The sequence below is a fragment of the Nothoprocta perdicaria genome, unplaced genomic scaffold (assembly GCF_003342845.1).
Source record: "Nothoprocta perdicaria isolate Ctin4 unplaced genomic scaffold, notPer1 scaffold_166, whole genome shotgun sequence".
NCBI lineage: Eukaryota > Metazoa > Chordata > Aves > Tinamiformes > Tinamidae > Nothoprocta > Nothoprocta perdicaria.
Genome location: NW_020454827.1, coordinates 442,024 through 462,529, shown reverse-complemented (window position 1 = coordinate 462,529; position 20,506 = coordinate 442,024). Strand labels below are relative to the sequence as shown.

The 20,506-nt window shown below is 48.3% G+C and overlaps 2 protein-coding genes across 2 annotated transcripts in view; one reads left to right on the top strand and one right to left on the bottom strand.

Moving 5' to 3' along the window:
• Positions 1-20,506, top strand: part of CTNNA1 (catenin alpha 1) — a 90,959-nt gene that overhangs the window by 39,704 nt on the left and 30,749 nt on the right. Inside the window, exons 8-9 of the mRNA XM_026035767.1 lie at positions 9,218-9,298; positions 10,035-10,187. Of these exons, the coding sequence (XP_025891552.1) occupies positions 9,218-9,298; positions 10,035-10,187 (234 nt within the window). The remainder of the gene's footprint in view (positions 1-9,217; positions 9,299-10,034; positions 10,188-20,506) is intronic.
• LRRTM2 (leucine rich repeat transmembrane neuronal 2) lies at positions 855-2,912 on the bottom strand. The gene is made up of 2 exons (XM_026035715.1): positions 2,769-2,912; positions 855-2,413 (listed from the first exon to the last, which is right to left on the bottom strand). Exons 1-2 carry the CDS (start codon positions 2,770-2,772, stop codon positions 855-857), a joined length of 1,563 nt encoding a protein of 520 aa, XP_025891500.1. The 5' UTR covers positions 2,773-2,912.

The following is a 20,506-nucleotide window of genomic DNA, read 5'->3' as shown; positions in this document are numbered from 1 at the left end:
AGCGAGTCAAGGYGGGCGCCGCGCGGAGCTGAGCGCCGCGGATGTTTCACACGGATCACGCTGAGTTTCCCTGGGGGAATAAGCTCTGCAGGAGGCCAGTTGGCCTCCCCGATCCGTGACAGTGCAAACTGCTCCCTCCTCTGGGGTTTTTTCTTTTCTCTTTTGGGCAATATTTAAGCAAGCCAAACTATGGTCACGGAGGTAGGACCACGTATCTAAGGGCATTTCCCCGCTCTGCCTGCGCTTTGCATCCCTTCCCTGCACCTTGCTTGCTTCTCACAGCCCCCCCTTTTGCCCCGGAGCCCCTTCTCCCAGCTGGAAAAGCAGCCCCCAGCTCTGCCTTGAAAGCAAACGGAGCTGCTAGGAACGCTTGGGATCGGGGGCAGATGGATGCGGAACAAGCGCAGCGGCTGTTCCCGCACAGCCCTCGGCACAGCCACCTGACAGCCTTTCCTTAGCCCGTGTCCCTTAGGAAAAGTAGAATGGGGAGATTTCCATATAAATGTTTACACACAGTCATATAATTACATAACATGAAACATTTTACAGGTTAAGGTGAGCATCTCTTTAGACTTTTAAACAGCAGGAGTGCAAATTTAATGTAATCATTGCTTGGTTTTTGTTTTTTCTTTTTTTTTCCCCTCTTAAACACTGAAAATAGTATGGATTCGGTTTATTTCTTTAAAAAAAAAAACTTAAAAATACGGCACCACTCCATAAACAATGTTTCCCTTAAGTCGGCTTGGAAAATTAAGCTTTATGTCAACGTTTGTAAAAACCAGGCTCTGCTGTAGGTCCCTCTGTGGGGGGAGCGGGTTGCTGCTCCGCTCAGAATCCACGGCAGCCGCTCCGGATTATACCTCACATTCCTTGTAGGGCAGCTGCTGGCACTTGCATTGTCCGTAGCCGTTGATAATGATGAAGGGTCCTTCGTGGGTGGGTTCGTACTCGTTGTACGGCCCCTGGTCTGCCATGCTGGCCATGTGCAGCCGCGTTTGGGAGCGCAGTTGCCGGTGGTTTTGAATCATTGAGCACTGCCTGATTCTTCGCAGCGTGGGGGGGCAGCACTTCCTGGAGATGAACACTATAAAAATGATAAAAAAGAAAGCAAACAGTAAAGCCATTGTCCCTGTGATGACCCGCTGGGTGAAGACGGCGTTGCTGGGCTCGGGGAAGGGCTCTGCGCTGGTGACCGCCGTGCCCGCCGTGGTGGGCGCCTCCTCGTCAGGCGCGGGCGAGCGGGACGAGCTGCCGCGCGGCGCCGGCTCCGGGGTGGGTGCGCGGGACGGGGACGGCGCCGCCGGCGGCGCCTCCGTGGCGGCGCCCGACGCGTTGCGGCAGAGCTGGAAGCCGTGGACGGCGTCGAGGATGTCCTCGCCCTGCGCCTGCTGCGGGCTGTGGCAGAGCACCGCGTGCTCCCAGCGGCCCTGGAAGGCGCTCAGCCAGGCGGCCAGCGCGCAGATCTTGCCGCTGCAGTCCCACAGGTTGCCCGAGAGGCCCACCATGGCCAGTGACGGGAGCGAGCTCAGCGTCTTGGGCTCCAGCGTGGTCAGCTTGTTGTTGTCCATGAGGAGTGTTTTCAGGTTGGGCATGGTCTCAAAAACSGTCGCATCGATGGCTTTGATCTCGTTCGCCGTCAAGTCGAGCTTTTCTAAGGTGCCCCAGGTCCACTCCATCCCGCATGTCAGGTTGCTGATTTTGTTGCCCTGTAGGAAGAGCGTCTGCAGGCTGCTCAGGCGAAGGAAATGAGCAAAATTAATCTTGGTCAGCTGGTTGTGCTCCAGGTGCAGCTCCCGCAGCTTGATTAATCCCGCAAAGCCGTTGCGAGCCAAACTCCGCAAGCGGTTTGTGCTCAGGTCCAGGAACTCCAAGCTACGGCAGTCCCAGAACAGGCGGACCGGGATAGTCCGCAGGGAGTTGGAACGCAAATGCAAGGTTTGTAGTTTGCGAAGGCCATAGAACAACTCCGGGTGCAGGGAGGACAACTGATTAAAAGAGAGGTCCAAATTTTGCAGGTTAAGCAGCTGGCTAAAAGTGGTGTTGGGCAAATGAAAGATTTTGTTGGAACTTAAGACTAATTCCTTAAGTTTATACAGTCCTTGAAAAGAATCTTCTCTGACTGTAGAAATTTGATTATGATCTAAGTGAAGCCAAGTCAGTTGACTGAAGCTCGCAAATTGATCCCTCTCAAGTTCAGTAATATAATTGTGCCTCAATGACAAACCTAGAGAGCCCTTTTCAGTGGTGTTTGGCACTGAGTGAAACCCCTGAGAGTCACAGTAAAAGAGCAGCTTCTCACAGCGACATTTTGGTGGACAAGCCATGCCCAAGGCAGGCAGCATTTTTAAAACCATACTCATTGCATATAGTGCTGCCAGCATACGAGCCCCTAATGGCCACTCGAAATGTAAGCCTGCAGAATATAATTTAAGGAAACAACAAGATAGGATATCCTTATCAGTACACTTTGAACATCACGATGGACGATTGCACTGCAGAAAACATTTCCATGCATTTCTGACAAGCTAAGGCTAAAAGCAAGAGACAACTTTACGCTAAGCACCGACTGACTGCTTGGATATTGTGATTCGGAGCGAGTCACTAGCGCTGGTACGGAGGATTACGGGCTCGCAACCCGAAAACCTTAAAACCTTTCGCATAAGGTTCGTCTCGGAGAGGAAAAAAAAATYTGCCTTAGCAGCTACTGGCTGCTTTCAAGCCGAGCGGTTGGTTCGTGAGCCGAGAGAGGGAGAAACGCGCAAACTTACCCATTCTTTAGAGCACATTGGAGGGTGCATTCAGTCGTAGCGTCCGACGCAACGCGGCGAGTCCACACCGGGCTCGGGTGCGCGGCAGCCTCCGGGAAAGTGCCGGGCCGCCGTGTCCCCGGCSGTGTCCCCGGCCGCCGAGCACCGAGCGGATCCTGTGAGCCCCGCGCTCTGCGCGCGTCCCCTCGGAGCGCGCTGCCGCGCCGGCCGCCCTGCTCCGTGGCGCCCGCTGCCGCCGCCGCGCTCCGAGCGCGCCGCGCTGCCGCCCTCCCCGCCGGACTTGTTGCTGGCAGCGGGGCGGCTCGCGGCTCCCGGAGCGGCGTTCGCCGGGAAGCTTCGCAGGGCAAGCCAAGGCGTTTGCTTATGTGGCGCGGCCGCGCAGCGGCGCCGGCTCCGGCCTGACGTCACCAGCTGACGTGCCTTTTGTTTGGGTTTTCCAGAAGCTTGGCTGCTTTCGGGCTACTGCTGCATCCTGCCCGCACGCCACAGACCCCCCGGGGAAGAGGGGCGGGAAGGTCCCCGCTGCTGCCGGAGTCCTCCGTGCCGCCGGGAAGGGGTCGGGCCGCCCCCGGCTCCCCCTCGCTGAGCGCTCATTGGGTTCGCAGGGCGGCCCGGGCTCCAGTGCCCGCTTTTGCTGCGGGAGAGGCAACGGGAAGGCTGGAGGGGGCAGAGGGGAGCCCGGAGCACCCGGTTTGCGGGGCTGGGCTGCTGGGAAGCGCCGCCGACCCCGACGTGGGGCACCTGGGGCTGCTGCCTGCTTGAAGGCAGGAGAAATTTCTGGAAAAAAAGGGGAGAGCCTGCATAGGTGTCCGGGAAAGATTCCGCACAGCCTGTGGTTAGGAAACTAGGAAATCTGGGGGTTATTCCCCCAAATAAACTTGCTTTTGTGCTTACTGCTCTATTCCTGGGGGGTGGAGTATAAGAGCTGGAGGTTGCCGTTTCCCCCGGGGGGGCTCAGGGCGCTTGGCGGGCTCCATTCCAGTGACATTCCTGTGCTCCCGAGGAAGAGGGGGGCACGGCTTCTGCTGGCATCCCGCCGGGCTGCGATGGTGCGCCRGCCGCTCGGCGCGAGGTTGACATGGGGACCCGGCCTCGGGCAGCATCTCGCACCCCGGGCTGGCCCTGCCTCTTAACTTCAGTTATCCTTCTCTCCGGAACAAATGCTCTTCTGGATTTTTGTCCATGTTTTTCCTTTTTTGTGCACGCAGGGCACTGTTTGGCGAGGCTGCTCTGGCCTTGACTCCAGTGGGAACGAGACCTGGGGGAGTATTTGCTCCCTTCTGCCAGCTCCTTGAATAAGTGCCCGTCTCTTATTTCCGCCCTGCACCATGCAGCAATATTCTATATTAYAAAATATTATGCAACAGTGAGATGGCATTTATGGTCTCGAGAGCTGGAATGAGAAGAACAAACTGCCCTTTCTAACAGAGGGGCCAAGACAAATTGTGACAGAGGGAGGTTTGRAAAAGGCCTCCTGCTTTCGGGACTTGACTTTGGCCCCTTTGAGGCAGTCACGTTTAAGCTGGCCTCGTTTTCCGCCTGCTTCTCCCTTCTCTCTGTCCTGCAGCTAAATTACAGCCCTGATTGCAGTACGTCATTTCGGAGGTGGATTGTCCCTTCCGGAGCAGAGCTATAACTTAAGGGACATAGGAAGCAGCAAGGAAAGGGATGGAGAAGGTGAACTCTAGAAGACGGTGCTAGGAATCCTGCTGGCCTTAATGATAAAGCAGATTAGACCCTGCCAGTTAAACTGCTCTGGCCTAATAAATATGTTCATATTTGCTCTAGGTTGAAAGAAACACGTGCAAACAAATCACACAAACGTATGTAAAGACTTGCTTCGTAGTATTCACTTGGCAAAAGTAAAATCCTATGAGCAAAAACCCATCTGAAGCCATTGGTTGCTGGTTGCCTGCTGCAGCTGACAACATGCTTATCAGGGCAGCTCTCCTGCTACRAAATCCTGCTTTGTAGTGTCTGTTTGAATTCTTGTGGCTCCTATAAACAACATTGCATGGGCGTAACTAATAAAAATATATATTAAAAAAAAAGCTCTAATATTACCTGTTGCCACCATCTTGTGCTACCTCTTCACATTATCACCAGGAGCCTCAATTTAGATTTGGGGCGAATGCTTCTGTCTTTTAGCGTCGGTATCTGCTGGCTGTTTCCTCCCACCTGCAGATCGCAGCGTTTGGCAGGGTTAGGAGCTAGGGCTCCAGCCCGGGAGAGGCTGCTTGCTGGCGGGAGCACCGAGTGCCTTGGCTTGCAACCACATCAGGGCAGTTATTTAGTACCTTCCTGGCGCATTCCCTGTTTAGGAAACTGTTAGCAGGAACTTTCTGGATGCTTTTCTTGGTGAAACCTCTTTCTCTATGCGCTAGTTGTGAAATAACAGCTCTTTCCAAAAGGCTACCGCTGATTCCTTTCTGTARATTTGAAGCCCTCCGCTAATATTTTGAGTTGTGTGGGTGCGGGACGAGCCCCCAGCTGCGTGGGGAACTCACCGCGGTGTGTTTCTTCCAACGCTGAAAACTTGCTTGCGTGCAGGGGAAAATCATGTTGCAGTGCCATCTGGAGCCTTCTCCAGCACCCGCACGCYGAGGAGGAGGCCGGGGCCACAGCGCTGGGCAAGGGGAACAGCCCGGGCCCCTCCTGAGGAGAATGGCTGGAGCTGCCGAAAGCTCCTGCGAGTATCACAGAATCCCAGAATGGCTGAGGTTGGAAGGGACCTCTAGGGATCATTCGGTCCAGCGCCCTGCTCCAGCAGGGACACCCAGAGCACGGGGCACAGGGCGGCATCCAGGCGGGTTGGGAAGATCTCCAGAGAAAGAGCCTCCACAGCCTCCCTGGGCAGCCTGTGCCAGGGCTCTGTCACCCCCACAGTGAAGAAGTTCCTCCTCACATGGAGATGGAGCTGCCTGGGTTTCAATTTATAYTCATTTCCCCTTGTCCTGTCACTGGCCATCACAGAGAAGAGCTTGGCCCCTTCCTCCTTACATTCCCCCTTCAGGTACTTATACATATTGATCAGATCCCCTCTCAACCTTCTCTTCTCCAGGCTAAACAGGCCCAACTCACGCAGTCTCTCCTCGTATGAGAGATGTTCCAGTCCCTCAATCATCTTTGTTGCCCCCCACTGGCCCCTCTCTAGAAGCTCCACGTCCCTCTTGTCCTGGGGAGCCCAGATCTGCCSCCAGTGCTCCAGGTTTGGCCTCCCCAGAGCTGAGTAGAGGGACAGGATCCGCTCCCTTGACCTACTGGCAACATCCTCSTTATGCAGCCAGGAGTCCACTGGCCTCCTCGGCCACGGGGGCCCTGCTGCTCATAGTTAGCTTGTTGTCAACCAGGACTCCCAGGTCCCTCTGGCAAGGGCGAGCAGAGAGCCTTGCTCTCCAGGGTCTTCCTCAGCAGAACCTAAGCCACCGGCTTGGCAGCCCTGCCCAGAGGAAGAGGGACTTGCTCAAGCAGCAAGCACCAGGGCTGACGTGCGGGCACTGCCTAAGGTGCTGTGGGGTGGTGGTGGCTTGGCCTTCCTCGCCGTGCATCGCCACTGTTGCAGGTGGGATTTGTTTGCAACCCTCGCAGAGCGTACGGAAAGAGTCTGGAAGGTTATGGAGCGTTACCCTTCATAGATACACAATGAAACCAGGGTGTCAGGAGAAAACTGATCGTGCAGCGAGCTCCGGGTGAGCACGAACATCTCAGCGCTTCCCTGTGAAGCTCCGCAGCGACCTCACACGTTGATGTATGAGGTCCGTTCTTCCTTTATTAAATCCCCATCCTTTGCCACAGAACTATTTGCTGTCCCAAGGCAATTTTCAGCCTACCTGGGGCGAAAGTCCCTTTCTGAAAGGTCTTTTGTAGGCAGCTGTGCGTTGAGGGACGCGTGTTCCTGCCACCGTCTTTGCTCCACGTGACGATGGGGCCTCCTGCAGGAGAGGGAATCTTGGCTGTGCTTGGGATCAGTGACCTGACTGCCATCCCAGCGAACATAGTGAGGGCTGGGCGCCAGCTGAGGGGACCCCGTTTCCTTTGGTAGCTRTGTGAGCACAGGTTGGCTTGGTTGCATGAAACATCAAGTTTGGTGATGAAGGTTTCTGCATTTGTGTTCATTTGCTCCATTTGCATTCCGGTGACTGGACTTTATTGATAAATTCTTCCACCGCGATATATTTGGGAGTTTTTAAAGAGAATTCCAGCTGCAAAAATGTGGCTTTCTAGGTAGCTATTTGGTAGTACGTGCAAGTGCTGGAGCTTGTTGCTTTAAGATAACATTCGTTCACTTATCACCACCGCTCTCCACTTTGTTGCGTTTATAAATTAGTCAGCCTTAGACTTGAGCATCAGGAGCTGTAGGAAAACTTGCTTCGCTCTCTTTCTATTCAGATGGCAGGCCTACAACAGGAATGCTTTTTTGACTGCGATAATGACTCTCCTTTTATGCAAATCCCCTTCCCTTTCTTTAAGCCATTAGAAAGAAAAAACGTGGGGATAACCGTAAGCGCTGCAGCAGCAAGGATGTGGAGGCGACTCTTGGTGCTGCCTTTTGAGCAGGATACTAACGATACTGGACGAGCAGAGATCCTAKGAGGTGGGGAAGGGATCAATTTTGAACACCAATTCTAACCTCTTATTGAAAGATCTTATTTAATCGTGGAGTAAATTTGTACTGTGGCTACATTTCTATTATCCCTGAGACTAGACAAAGCTGTGCTGTCTTAATACAAAACGGTAGCCACAGGTAAGGGGTTATATGAAATCTTGTGAGGCTGCCAGGGCTGTACAAAGCTTGCAGCTCCCCCCACGGTAGCGGAGTTTGGTGCTGAATATCTGGAAATCCTATTACAGTGTTTGAATATTTAGTATTCACTGTTAGTCTTTCTAATCCAGGACATAAGAGCAGCTCATAGTTAGGCTGCTGCGTCATTAGTAGATTTGGCTTTTCCGTGGATATATGGACTAGAAATAAGGACTTTTTTTTTTAATAATAAGGGTAATTGATTCCTGCAACAGATTACGCAGGTGTGGTTTGGTGACACTTTTAAGCCTTTAAAAATGATTTATTATATTGAAGAGAAACTGTCTCCAACATTTGTAGGTGGGTGAAATTCATGGGGCTTAGACACAAAGTGGTTGTGGTCTAGGAGGATCCTCACATATTTTTACCTGGCTCAACAGCCAAAGGCTGTACTGCTCATTGGCATGAAGGACCACCAGGTCCCACCAGCTAACCAAAGGGGGGCTTCCAGGGTGTAATTAGCCCTTAACGATCCTGCCTATTACCCTTGGGGGTAGCTGTGCTCTGCTCCTGTGGCCTGAACATCCATTAGTAGATGAAAGGTATCAATTCACGTGTCCTGAGCCTGCTTTGTGCTGCGAGCTGCAGGACAGCCAAGTGGAAGTGATTGCTAGATGTGCTTCAAAAAACCCACTCCTGTTTCACATTAAAATGGTAATGCAGGTGCACCCGGGGAGAAGGGAAATGGCACTTCTTGGAACAGCTGAATGGCTGGCATCCTGCCTGAGGTGAATACATGTCTGGTACCCAACCGTATTCCCGGGAAACAAAAAGGTGCAGGGGAGTGCTGAAGTTTCATTAAAATGATCACACTGCGATAGGTAAAAACACTGCGAACATTGGAAAGCCCCAGGCGCTGGAATTGGGGATTTCTGTCCCCGAGCAGCCTCTCGGTTTGCCCGGTGGGGCTGGCAGACGTTAGCGATCGAGGCGACTTCCCTCCCGCAAGGAGCCTCCTGTTTGCTTAAACGGGTGCAAAAAGGCCAGAACCCAGCGGYGCTGGCGCGACTGCAGCTGGGGAGGAGGGGAAGAGATTGTCCTCGGCGCAGTCTGCACCAGTGCCCGCCAGCCCAAATGGGCTTGTGTTTGTGCCTTTTTATTTTTCCTCCCCATGTCTACCAAGCACGGGGACAACAAACTGTTCGACCAAACAAGTAGCAGCAATTTCCACTTGATTCAGAGACTTGCGCTCTGCTTTTTGGAGCGTGGAGTGGAAAGCAGAGCAGCTCGGGGTCTGCTGACACGGCTGGTGGAGCTGGAACCCGCTTCGCTTTCTCGATCCAGGCGGTTTTCCGTTGCCCTCTGTGCTGGGAATCCAATTACTTGATTAGGGAGGTGACAGATCTTCACTAGTCTGTAGAACTCCAGAGACTTCGGAGCATCCTAAGTGAGGAATGCAAAGAGAAAGCTCCCAGCGAAGCTGTAGGGAACATGATTGCTTTATCTGGTGCTCCCAAATTGTCACAGATCTGCAACATTTTGGGCTCAATGTCTGTTTATGAAGAGAGAAGTCGTTCCTGCTTCCTGGACCCCCTTTTCCTTCAGCAGCATTGTTTGTGGGACATAAACATAGTTGAAGTGAATAACATCGGTTTTCCTTTGGGACCCTGAACACACTGTTTACCCCTCTCTGTCTCTTGTTTTCCAGGCTGGACGCAAAGAAAGAAGTGATGCCCTAAACTCTGCAATTGATAAAATGACCAAAAAGACCAGAGACCTGCGCAGACAGGTAGTTAATGCTTAAAGTTAATCCTTGTCAAGACAAATGAATGCATTTGTGCACCTATTCCCCCTCGGAGATCCATTCACTGTTGATTTGTTTCCAGTTGGCAGTGGTCTTGCCTGCTTTTATTTAGGGAATTAAATGCTCGCCTGGTTCACATGGGATGGAAGTGTGAACCCTCCATGAACCACATGAAGGGGAAGGGAATAAATTTCATGGAGTTTAAATGTAGTTGGTTATGTTTTATAATTGTGCTGGTCTTCATTTCAGAGAGCCACTTTTTTTTAAAATACAAGATCCATAGGATACAGTCCTTACGTAACATTCATTTTCTTGATTTTTAAGCAACAGATTCCCCTTCACAAGTAAATGTGGCATCGAGTTTGTTCAAAAATGGTTTCATTCTAGCAGAAAAATAAAACAAGTTAAATCAGCATGTTATTTAATCAGCTGAGAGAATGCAGCAAATTTACTCAGACAAAACCGATATGAGCTGCTAAATCAATATTTGTGGCCAAACTGGTGACTTGCACTCACGTAACTAATCCATTTTTTTAAGGAGATTTAATTTAAATTGAAGCAAGAACTGTATAGACAAGACTTAGTGGGGGGAAAGCCTTGGTCACACAAAGCAAAAAGGATCAGCGAGGGAGCAGTTTTTGCTTTGCATGTTGATACAGTGAAAGGGAAATAATGTTGGAAGACTAGTGCAAAATAACTCGTTGGTTTATTTATATTTTAGCTCCGCAAAGCTGTTATGGACCACGTATCAGATTCTTTTCTGGAAACAAATGTTCCACTTTTGGTATTGATTGAAGCTGCCAAGAATGGGAATGAAAAAGAAGTGAAAGAATATGCCCAGGTTTTCCGTGAACACGCCAATAAATTGATTGAGGTAAGATGGTGCAAATTAAAACGAAATTAGCGCTTGTTAAATGAARGCACAACTAGGCAAAACACATTTTTTAGCTGTGTCGAAACAAACAGCAAACTTTGCAGCAAATTTGTGTTTAGACACCTTTTAAAATAATGAAAATGCTAGGATTATTAAAAAGCAGCAGCTGCCGGTGTGCAGCTCGTGCGATCTTCGAGGCTGCGTAGCGTGAGAGTGCTATTATGCTCTTACCTCTGTTTGCTTTGTTAATTGGAGATGGAAAAGGAAATGGAGAGAGGGAGACTGGTGTCAGTTTGCTGCTGTATAATCCGACCTGCTGCTTCAAGTTTGGAGTGKTTTTTATTATTATTATTTGCATTTTTCCCTCAGTAATATAACAGTGTGTATGAACAGGACTTTAGTGTGAAGCTTTCTAGAATGCACATCTGCTTGTGTACGTGCAGATACAAACTAATGTACAGATGAAAAAAAACCCACCAACAACCCAAATCAATCCTTGCCACCTTGTGCGAATGAAGAAACAAAAGGGCATCAAACTGAATTTACTCCAAACTATAAAGCCAATCTCTAGGAAGATTAACGTAAATGAGACTGACCTGTCTTAATTAAAATCCATTAGTCAGCCATTAAAGTTGATTGTTTTGCAGCACGTACTGCATTTATGAAGGGAAACTGAAGTTCGTGGCATGTTTGAAGCAGTCCATCTCGGTAACATTATCCCGTTGCCGTAGCCTTCTCGTCGTGGCCTTTGTGCATGTTTAGGCTAAATGCCAGCAAAGAGACTCGTACAGTTACTCTGCAAAAAAAGTGGCGGTAGGAGGAAACTTCAGAAATTCTCTGTGAGATACCCTTGATACTCTTGGAGGAACTGGCTGACCTTAACCTCCGTAGATGTTAAAGCCATCGATAGAGTCGTACCAAGGCAGAAATTCTGGTTCTCCGAGGTGGGCCGCTTGTGCACCCTGATTGAGTCCGTGCATCTGCTGGGCCCTTCCTGGCTGCTTTCATGCTGCTTGGCAGGTTTCAATGATTTCAAGAATCAGACTTAAGGAACAGAGTGGGGTTTCTGTCCTGGCTGCAGTTGTAGTGGCACCTCTTTGGTGTCCACACGAGGCTTTTTTCAGCCTAATAACAAAGTGGGGATTGCTCTAGGGTGGCTTCCAATCATCCCTCCATACGGAGCCATCCTTCCTGGTTTTGCTGTGTGCTCCTGCCTCCTGAAGAGCCCTGTGTGGCTGTCACCGGCATGCAAGAAGAGGGTTCACTGAGCTCACCTTGTGCATGAAATACCWAGGTGCAAATTAGTTTTCCAGAAGCTCTCTGCTGTCAAACACGCTTCCAAGGAAGAATATTCGCCTTTGTGGATGCATTAAGCAACACTTCTGACGGGCATCAAAGGGCTCTGCTCAAATGCTGCTGCAGCAGTTCTTGCAGGTTTGCTTATTGCTTTTGCAGCCTGAGATGTATCTCTAGCTATAGTCTAGCGTGATCTAGATGGCTTGTCAACCTCTCCCATGAATACAGATGGATTAATACACACGCCCAACTTCTCTCTCTAGACAGAAGGGGAATAGAGAGCTTCAAACAACCCCTGCAAAGCCTGTCTCGGGCTGGAGAGCCACTGCACACTCGTATGTGGTGTCTCATTCACGGGGAAGGAAGACAGATGTAGGACATTGATGCATTTCTAACACTTCTGTTGGGCTCCGTCAGGATGGCGATGCCTTGTGCGAGTCCCCATGTGCTCTTGGCTGGAATGCCCACCTGCAGCTCTCAGGAGAAGCGAAGAAGAGCGAATCCCAAGCWGAAGTAGCAGATAGCTTTGCATTTGGGTTTAGTACTTCTTGAAAAACCCTCTCCTTGGAAACCACCCAGTAGAGAGGACTGCGAGTATATGTTCCCTAAGCCATTGATGCTGCTGAGCTTGGGTGGACATGAAGACTTCTTGGTCCTGGGCTCAACAGGGTGCTTGTGGGCCCTCAAAGCATGAATAAGCTGGGCAGGCAAGCCCAGGTTTGGGTGTTTTTATTTGAAATGTCCCCTTTTTGGGCGCCGAACGCTGTCTGCTTTTGTAGGGCCTGAAACCAGAACRGTTGGGTTAGATGGAAGGTGTTTTGGCCACAAAAGTGGGATTGCCTGTGGGTCTGTATCTCCTTGGTGAGCCACATGGTATCGGTGTCCCAAAGGGCTTCCATTTAATTCATTTCTCAGTGAAACACTTAGCCTCCTTATCCTTCTTTACTACTGCCTGCAAACCAGTAAATAATAAAATTAGACTTGCCTCGTTTTTTCCATGCTGAATAACACATTTCTAAGACAGCTTTCAAAATTGCTGTTTGCTAACAGTCCATTAACTAGCTCGCACTCCTCCTGTGTCGTGCTGAGGGAGCTTAATTCAGGAATAGCAGAGCCCCTTTCAGTGGAGCGCACAGGGATAGCGAAAGACGCTGCATTTGGGGAAGGGGGGCAGCGGAAAGTCAAGTTGCCTCGTGAGCTGTGCAGGGGTTGCCAGCTACAACTGCACCCACTCGTGCCCCAGCGTTTGTTATGCACTGCATAAAGCAGCCCTGCCTTTCAAACCTGGAGCTTGGCGTCTCGGGAAAGATGCATCCGCAGAAGGAAGGGCTTTCCTCAGAAATGAAAGCGTCCCGAAGCGCTGCGTTCCTTCCCAAAGCTCTAGCTCGCCTTTCCGACTGTCCTTTGTCCTGGCCTTTCCCGGTGCATCTGCACAGGTTGTGTTCGTCCACCTCGATATAGCCGACCTAATGGTGCTTCTTCCTGTCCTCTGAAAAGTARAAGGGCCATAAATGTTCAGTTTGCCCTACTGAACGCTTCAGAATTAGAAATTAGCTTGTAGACTTGGCACTGTGTTGCGCTCTGTAGTTTTCGTTAGAAGGTCTCTCTGGCCTTAAAGGGAAACCAGTCCTGAAGGGAAACCGGTTTTCAGGCCTTGAAGGAAATGAGTGAGTGAAGGCAGGTGAGGAGAGTCCAGGCAAAAGCCTGCAAGAGCTGTGTCCTTGCTGGGGAGCATTTTGGAAACAAGAAAAATGTAACTTCTTACAGTAAGTAATCCTGTCTTAYAGGGAGGAGTTGAGCGTTATTTCCCTCAAATTTCTATTTTTTATCTCCCAGAACAGACAGAAAGCTGAAAGCCCTCGATGATGTTTTATCGGTTTTTACACTTGCTTTAATTTTGCTGAAATGACTTCCCTGTGCCTTTTTTATGCACTAGGTATCTTGTGTACAGAGAGATGATTTTTCCCATCTTCAGTGGAAACCCTTGAACAGATGCAGACTGCAAATTTGCCTGCTTGGAAAGTATCACATTTGGGCATTCGCAACCCCATAAGTTATTTGTAGCCTCTCTCATTGACATTTTCCCCTTCTGTCACCCTGACTGTCTAGCCCTGAATTCTAGAACAATTCCTCAGACCTTCATCTAAAAATATTGCTCTCCAGAAGCTGAAGGCTTTGCATACTCAGACGCTTTCATTGCAGTTCGTCATGATTTGCCCGTACTCGCAGCCTGTATGTTTCTCGGTGCACCCAACTGCTGCAGTTTTGTACATGTGAAAAGCTTTTAGAACCTCTGAAATGGATAAAATATAGCTCAAGATTTAAAATTATAGCTGGCTTTTGGGCACCTAGAGAATGGCTTCGCACGTAAAAAGGTTCGGAATAGCTGAGGGTTGCCAATCTGGTGTTCTTTGAGGTATAGTTTACATGGGCATAGACAATTATCTGTCTTGTAAAGACATGCACTTGCTTTTTCTGTCTCTCCTATAGTTACGAAGAATGAAGGATGGGATGAAAGATAGAATATTGCAGATATAATTTGGTCTCCCAAGATCATTGCCTTTGTGGGATCTGTTTTTCAGCTGATGGCCAAAGTTTTGGAAAATTTTGTATAATTACCTTTTTTGATGGTGGGTGTAGAGTAGATTCTCATTCCTTAAATATTCTTCCTGTGTCTTCAGTATCAAAGATACTGTAGAGGGGCTTAAAATGTGAACTGAGGTGTGTACCAATGCTGAAAGACAGGGATTCTTCCCAGGTGAAAAGTGCAGAGAGAGAATCAAATATTGACTTGGAATGATCTTGGGAATCCTTGGTACCTGATCTCCAATATTAACATGGGATGATCTTTGGAGTCCTTGGTACCTGATCTCCAGTATTGACTTGGGATATCTTTGGAATCCATGGTAGATCCTCTCCAGCTTTGGCATTTCTCTGGCTAGAGTCATAATCCTGCATAATCTGGCCATGCACACGGTGGCATCTCAGCACCTGCTTTTCCAGCACAGCAAGATAATTTAGAAGACCTCCCACCTCTTTGCAAGCCCCAATTTGTCTTYTACTTGCTTTTATTGTGAAGATAAGTAGTATTGATATCTTGGSTGTTCTGGTCTGGAGAGGAGAGGCAGAGTTAGTCCAGCTCGAGACTGATTTCCCAGTTTAGAGATGCAGAGCGAAATATCTCTTGCTAAGAATGGGCACGTTTTTCGTAATTTGTCTAGTGGTAACCCAGGCAGCAATTTAAAGCAAATGTCTTCAACAAATGACCAGTATAATTCTAATATGCCCTCTAAAATCTGACACTTTTCCAGAAGTGATGCACTTCCCYTGCAAGTTCATTTTATTAGTCAACTAATTCATAAATAAATTAAGTTCTCCTCGTAGAACGTGCCCTCCGTAGACACATTCATAATCAGCAAAGTAGGAAAGCCTCGGCAAATAACTCCTCATCCATTTTCCAGCAAAACTGAATATACTTATATAATACATCATGCATAAATAAAAGCAAGTGACCTTTTAACAGGGTAACTTTTGTTCTTGTAGGTTTGAGGCCAATGTTCTAATACTCTACTAAATTATGTATGTTAAGGTCCATAAAAGGATAGTTGAGATTAAAAAATCAGGGGGTAAAAAGAGTAGGAAGAAAAACCTTTAGGATATTATTTCTATAGAGATTTCGTAGTAAATGTGCGTGGAGGGATCAAGATGACTAGTAATCTGGCAGGGAAACTAATGGAGAAATGAAGTGTGTTTTAAATGCTGGGCCAAGGAAGAAGCCAAGGCTGTAGAAGCTGGAGGTTGTAGTCCTAGAGTGGCAGGAGTTGGAGGCAGCGGTTTAACAAATTCATTAACGTCCTTCTTTCATTCCAGTTATTTCTCCTGTTCCTTTTTCCTTTGGAAAATAGATGGAAGCATTTAGTAGGGAAGGGGAAATCCATAAAAGCTGTCAGAATTGTCAGTCCAGTTGCGTGTTGGTGCTGGCGATGCAGCGTTTCTAGAGGTTGGTAAAAAGCCTCAACTAATTCCTCTCCTAGACACTTGAATCTTTTCATGCTAATAGCATTTTTAAGTAGCTTTTTGGATACAACATTTATAGCTGGGGCATAAATGTTTTAATTTGAATAATATAAGTCACAGCCTTGGTGCACGTCTGGATTTTCCTCATCTTATTCATTAGCTGTATTGGACTATTAGTCACGTGGTGTCATGAAGGAGTTGCCTGAAGCCTGTGGAGAGCTCATTCCCTTCACTACGTTGTTGCCTTCTTCAAGAGCACATCGCACCTTTGGTTCCATTAAACTTGCCACGACCAGTTGTCTGAACCACCAGAAACCATTTTAAACAGCTAATGGTAGGCACCAAGGTGGAAGCCTTTGGGAAGATGGTAAGGCGACATGATCGGAATGAAATCTGCTTTCCATTTTATCTGGTAACATAGATATAGCCTAACAATCCAAAAATAAAGGTATCCTGTACCTATATACACTCTCCTGCTGTGTATATATTTTCCGCTGCTGATGAACAARTCCTCTTCAAAGAGGACCCTCTCTCTTGAGACAAAAGCCTTGCTTATATGCAGGGGTCAGATTCAAGCTTTCTTCCTTAACTAGACTTCTGTGCATCCAGATCCAACCTACCAGTTATGAGTTAGGAAATTTGATCATCCAAAAAGAAAGTTACCTCTGAAAATATGAGGCCGTTTCCTGAATACTCTAAGGAAGCCGAAAAGAGCCCGTATCTCGGGTGGTTCTTTCAGGTGTCAGTCTGTTGAAATAAAACCCACCTGAGCTCCCTGTTTCTCGATGTCTTGTGAAGTCTGAAAACATTTTACATGCCAGTTTCGTTCCATCTGGCTGAGAATTTCCCCTCTTGTGCTTTTATAATGAAGCTTGAAATTAAAATTGCTCTCATCTTCAACATAAGGATAATCTTAAGTTTGCAGAGCTCTACCAACAGTGGTAATGCCCATTTTAGTCCGTACTTCCCCTCAGTCTTTACGTCTGGAGTTTTCTATGTGTGTGGCTTGTTTGATTTTAAATATTTGTTGCTATTTTTAATATATCGGGCTCTGTTGCCCACCACGCACTTTTGAAGCTCCTGTGGAGCTGCCGCTGCCTGCAGCTCCTGAAGTCACCAGAATCGCGGCGTGACACCCAATATCCTGCTCCAGCGTCCCTAGGGACTTGAACCAAAAACCTTCCCTGACTTCCTTCCTCTCATTAAAGAAATGAAGCTSTTTTGTGTCATTCCCAAAGGGCCACGTTGCTCCAAAACTGGTGATTTTAGAGAACTTGCAGATAKGACACAGAGTTTTCTTCTCCTTTGTGTGACACCTACTAGGAGTAGACTTTAAAATACTGACACGTCTCCTGAATATTATGGTCAATGAGCGCTTTAATAAATACATGGACTCACTGAATAATAAAAGCCTTTCTGTCAAGAGAGATGGAAATGACCTTGCTAACGCATCTCCTCTTAGTCTTCAGCTGCCACTTGCCTTGCCTGGGACATTTGTTCCTGCCAGCAAATGAACMTTCCTAGGCTTTGACCATCAGGAAGTGAATCTAGACCTTTTTCTTAATAAAGGCCAAGAGGAAACTAAATGGTCTCCAAGAACCTGATTTTGTGCCGAGAACCTGGATTTTGTGAGGATGTTGGGTACAATTTCTTCAGTGAGTCATCAAGAAGAAAATGCTGAGTTGCTTGCTTATCCATTCCTCTTTTTTTTTTTCTTTTTTTAAATTAAAATGGGTGATTTTACTTACTGAAAAGCAAGAATTTCCATTCCTAGAGAAACTGCAATATAAAATAAGTAGAGCAAGAATATAACATTTTGAGATTTCATTGGGAATTAAAATGCAAGCAGCAAACACCTTTGAAAAATCTTTGTTTCCATGTTGTTGAAATTCCCAAATTGCCTCCGAACAATGAAACAGGATCTTCCCATCTTATTTTTGCATAAGGATTTGTGAGCATTAATTGGGAGGATCCTGGGTGATGGTAAACTGAATTGTTAAGTTTTTCAATAGGAAAACTATCTAAAAATCGTTCATTTTTGGAATGCTGATTTTACATCTACAGTTTTAAATGGAAGCTGAATTCAATTAATATATATATGTGTCTCCTGCATAGGGAGATGTGATCCTTGTTGTTAAAGAAACCGTGCGTTCATAGAGAATTGCAGAACCTGTTTTTTTCTGTTCTGCAACTGCTGGATGGTCACATCCAGCATCCGTCTATAAGAGAGCTTTAGACATTGGATTTTTTGAAGAAASTCTTTTAAAGGGACCTGTAAACAAGGCAGAAAGACTTGGTGGTGATTCTTGGAAGTCAGGGCAGGTATTCCAAAACTTGGAAGACAGCCTGCAACACCAGCCTTGGAAATCCTGGGAAAGGAGGAGCTCGTGCGGACTAACAGGTYGTTGCAAGTTGACGGAAACATTCCCCTCGAAATACCGTGACATCTCCCTATTAAATCAGTGAGTGCAGAAGCAGCAGAATAACTGCAATTTGAGGTGAAGTCTCCCTCCATGGCAGCTGATACAAAACCCTTCCCCGGTTTCTTTCACAAATGACTTGTGCCCACTCTGGAGAGGAGCAGCAAAGCGATGCCTCCTCTGAAGGCATCAGCATCTCCTCTTGCAGCACTCCAATGTCACCCTTAATAACGTCAACCAGGAAGCTCCCGATCTGATGGGCATGCGGAAAACCCACTGCCCTGAGAAGTTCATCAGGCTCTGAGTTGGCCTTGGCACCCGCTCGTTAGCTGAGTTTGCAGCAAGGATCTGCGCCCAGGCGGCCGCGGCCCCCCTGCCTCGCTGAGCTCGGTGGCTTTGTCGCTGGGGGCGGAATTGAAGCTCGTTCATCCACACACTGGCAGCAGCCCTGGGCCAGGCCTGCCTTTTCGGATACATGAAGCAGTCTCTGGGAGATGGCTCTGTACTCTGTAAAATGCAAGAGCCTGGGTAGTGCATCAGAAAGATGCTTTTAATTGGCCCTGTGCAGGCCGACACGAGGTATTTGTAAACGTGGCCGCTCTTACGCCTCTACTCTCTGCTTTGGTGCTGGAGCTGCTCGATGCTGTTGAATGGCAAGAGAAGGAACAACTGGAGCGGGAATTCCAGCTCCTCCCCTCTCCAGCCCAAGCATTCTTCCTGGATTAAATCTGACCTCTTACTTGATGGAGAAAGATGCCTAATGAAAGAYGCAGAGGCTGGTCCTCCCTTTGCATTTGATTCACTTGCAGCTTTGGCTTGCTCAAAGGGAGGTTTCAGAACTGTGTAAGATTTCCAGGTGCCTGTTTTAAAAGGAATTTGGTCACATTTGCTCTTCGTCACAGCTACAAAATGCCCTGTGTTACATGTACGTGCCAAATAAGCAGACAGGACTATTTCATCCTTCTCTCCTAGCTAAGAGCTTCCAGTGATTTGTCAAACGTCACTCAGGTGTCAATGAACTGGACTTTCTGGTRCTGCAAAACTCCAGATTTTTGAATCTCAGGCAGTGGAGCCGCTGAGTGCAGTCTGAGAATTCCTGCTGTAGAGCACCCASCAATTACTGACATTTTCAAATACATGAGTGTAATGCAATTTAGTACTTGATTAATAGTTGACACTTCATTAAATTATGAACTTTAGGAGGAGTGCGAGYGATTGGCTGGGCCAGCCTGCAGGTAGGTGCCCTAAGTGCTTGATTGCCRTGTCCCCGAGCTTGCTGGTGAAGCAGCCAGGGCTCCTAAAGGTTGGCAGGCTCATGTGGGTAATTCCTGAAGAAAAATCAGCCCCGGCRAGGTATTTAGAAGACAAATGTCTGTGTGAACCCCCCCCAAATTTCATGATAGCGCCAAGAGGACACTCAGTTAGGAACTTGTCCTCCATTCAGACTGGGTCTCAATTCATCAGCTTCAGCCCAAGAGCCTCCGCGGCGTCGCAGGACACGGGAGGGATGGATTTGGTGACGCTTCGACACGTTTTTATTCGGCTTGTGCTCACGAGAGCTTTGTATTCGTCTCACTTCTAGAAGCTGTAGCTGCTGCCGTGGAGGCAGAAGGCGCCTGAAAATATGGGCCGTAAAAACGCTGGCAAACTGGTATTTCTCAAAAATACAGCGTCTGCTTCAAACGACAACAAAAGCTCCATTTGACTTGTAAATCAGAGCATCTTACTGTCTTTTCATTTCTGAGCCTCTAAACAAAAGTATAAGAAAGCAGAGCAGACTGCAAACCAAGGATTTAAGGCATGGTACATCAGTGGTGGAGGGGAAAAGAACGTGTTTAAAGTAAAATCCCTTTCTGAGGAGGCTTGCTCAAGAGGTGAGGTGCGGCCAGTGACCCCGTTCTGGAAGTGATGGCAGAAGGGAAAGCAATGGGCCTCAGGTGAGCTGGGTTTGCCATTCACAGCCTTGCAGCGGCTGCAGACTTAATGTGAGTCCAGGCCATTAAAACACTGCTCTTTTCTGTGAAGACTGATGGGGGAGAAGGAGTTGGGGATGAGACGCTGATGCTTTTGGAAGCTGGCACGGTTTTATCTGTGCTGTCTTGCTGTTGCACGGCCCTTCTCTTCCCTTGGGTGGGTTTCCAGCTGAATGGATCTGTTTGCTTAGCAAGGCAGCGGGTGGAGCGGCCCTGTGTCGGGCGCTTCCCAACTCGGCCGGGCGCCGAGGGGAGAGCAGAGCACGTGCTCTGTAGGGGGAACTTGCTTTGGGCCTCAAAGTAATAATGGAGTTGAGGATTTGCTCCCTCAGCCCGCAATGGGGTGTGGTGGTCGCTGGGGCAGTGAATCTGTTCTCCCTCCTGGTATGGCTTGAGGAGAGGGGGAAAAAGCAAGATACCGAGTGGCGGGGGCTCTCCGCAAATGGTTTGTGCATAAGCGCACGGGATAGCTTTTAATTAGCAAACGGCATCCTCCCAGCTTCTGCAGGAAAGGGTAGGGAAAGCTGCTTCGCTCCTCTTACATGCTGCTTTATGGTGACGCTTTTGCAGCACRTTTGCTGTTTTGGGGCAATTTATTTATTTCTTTATTTAT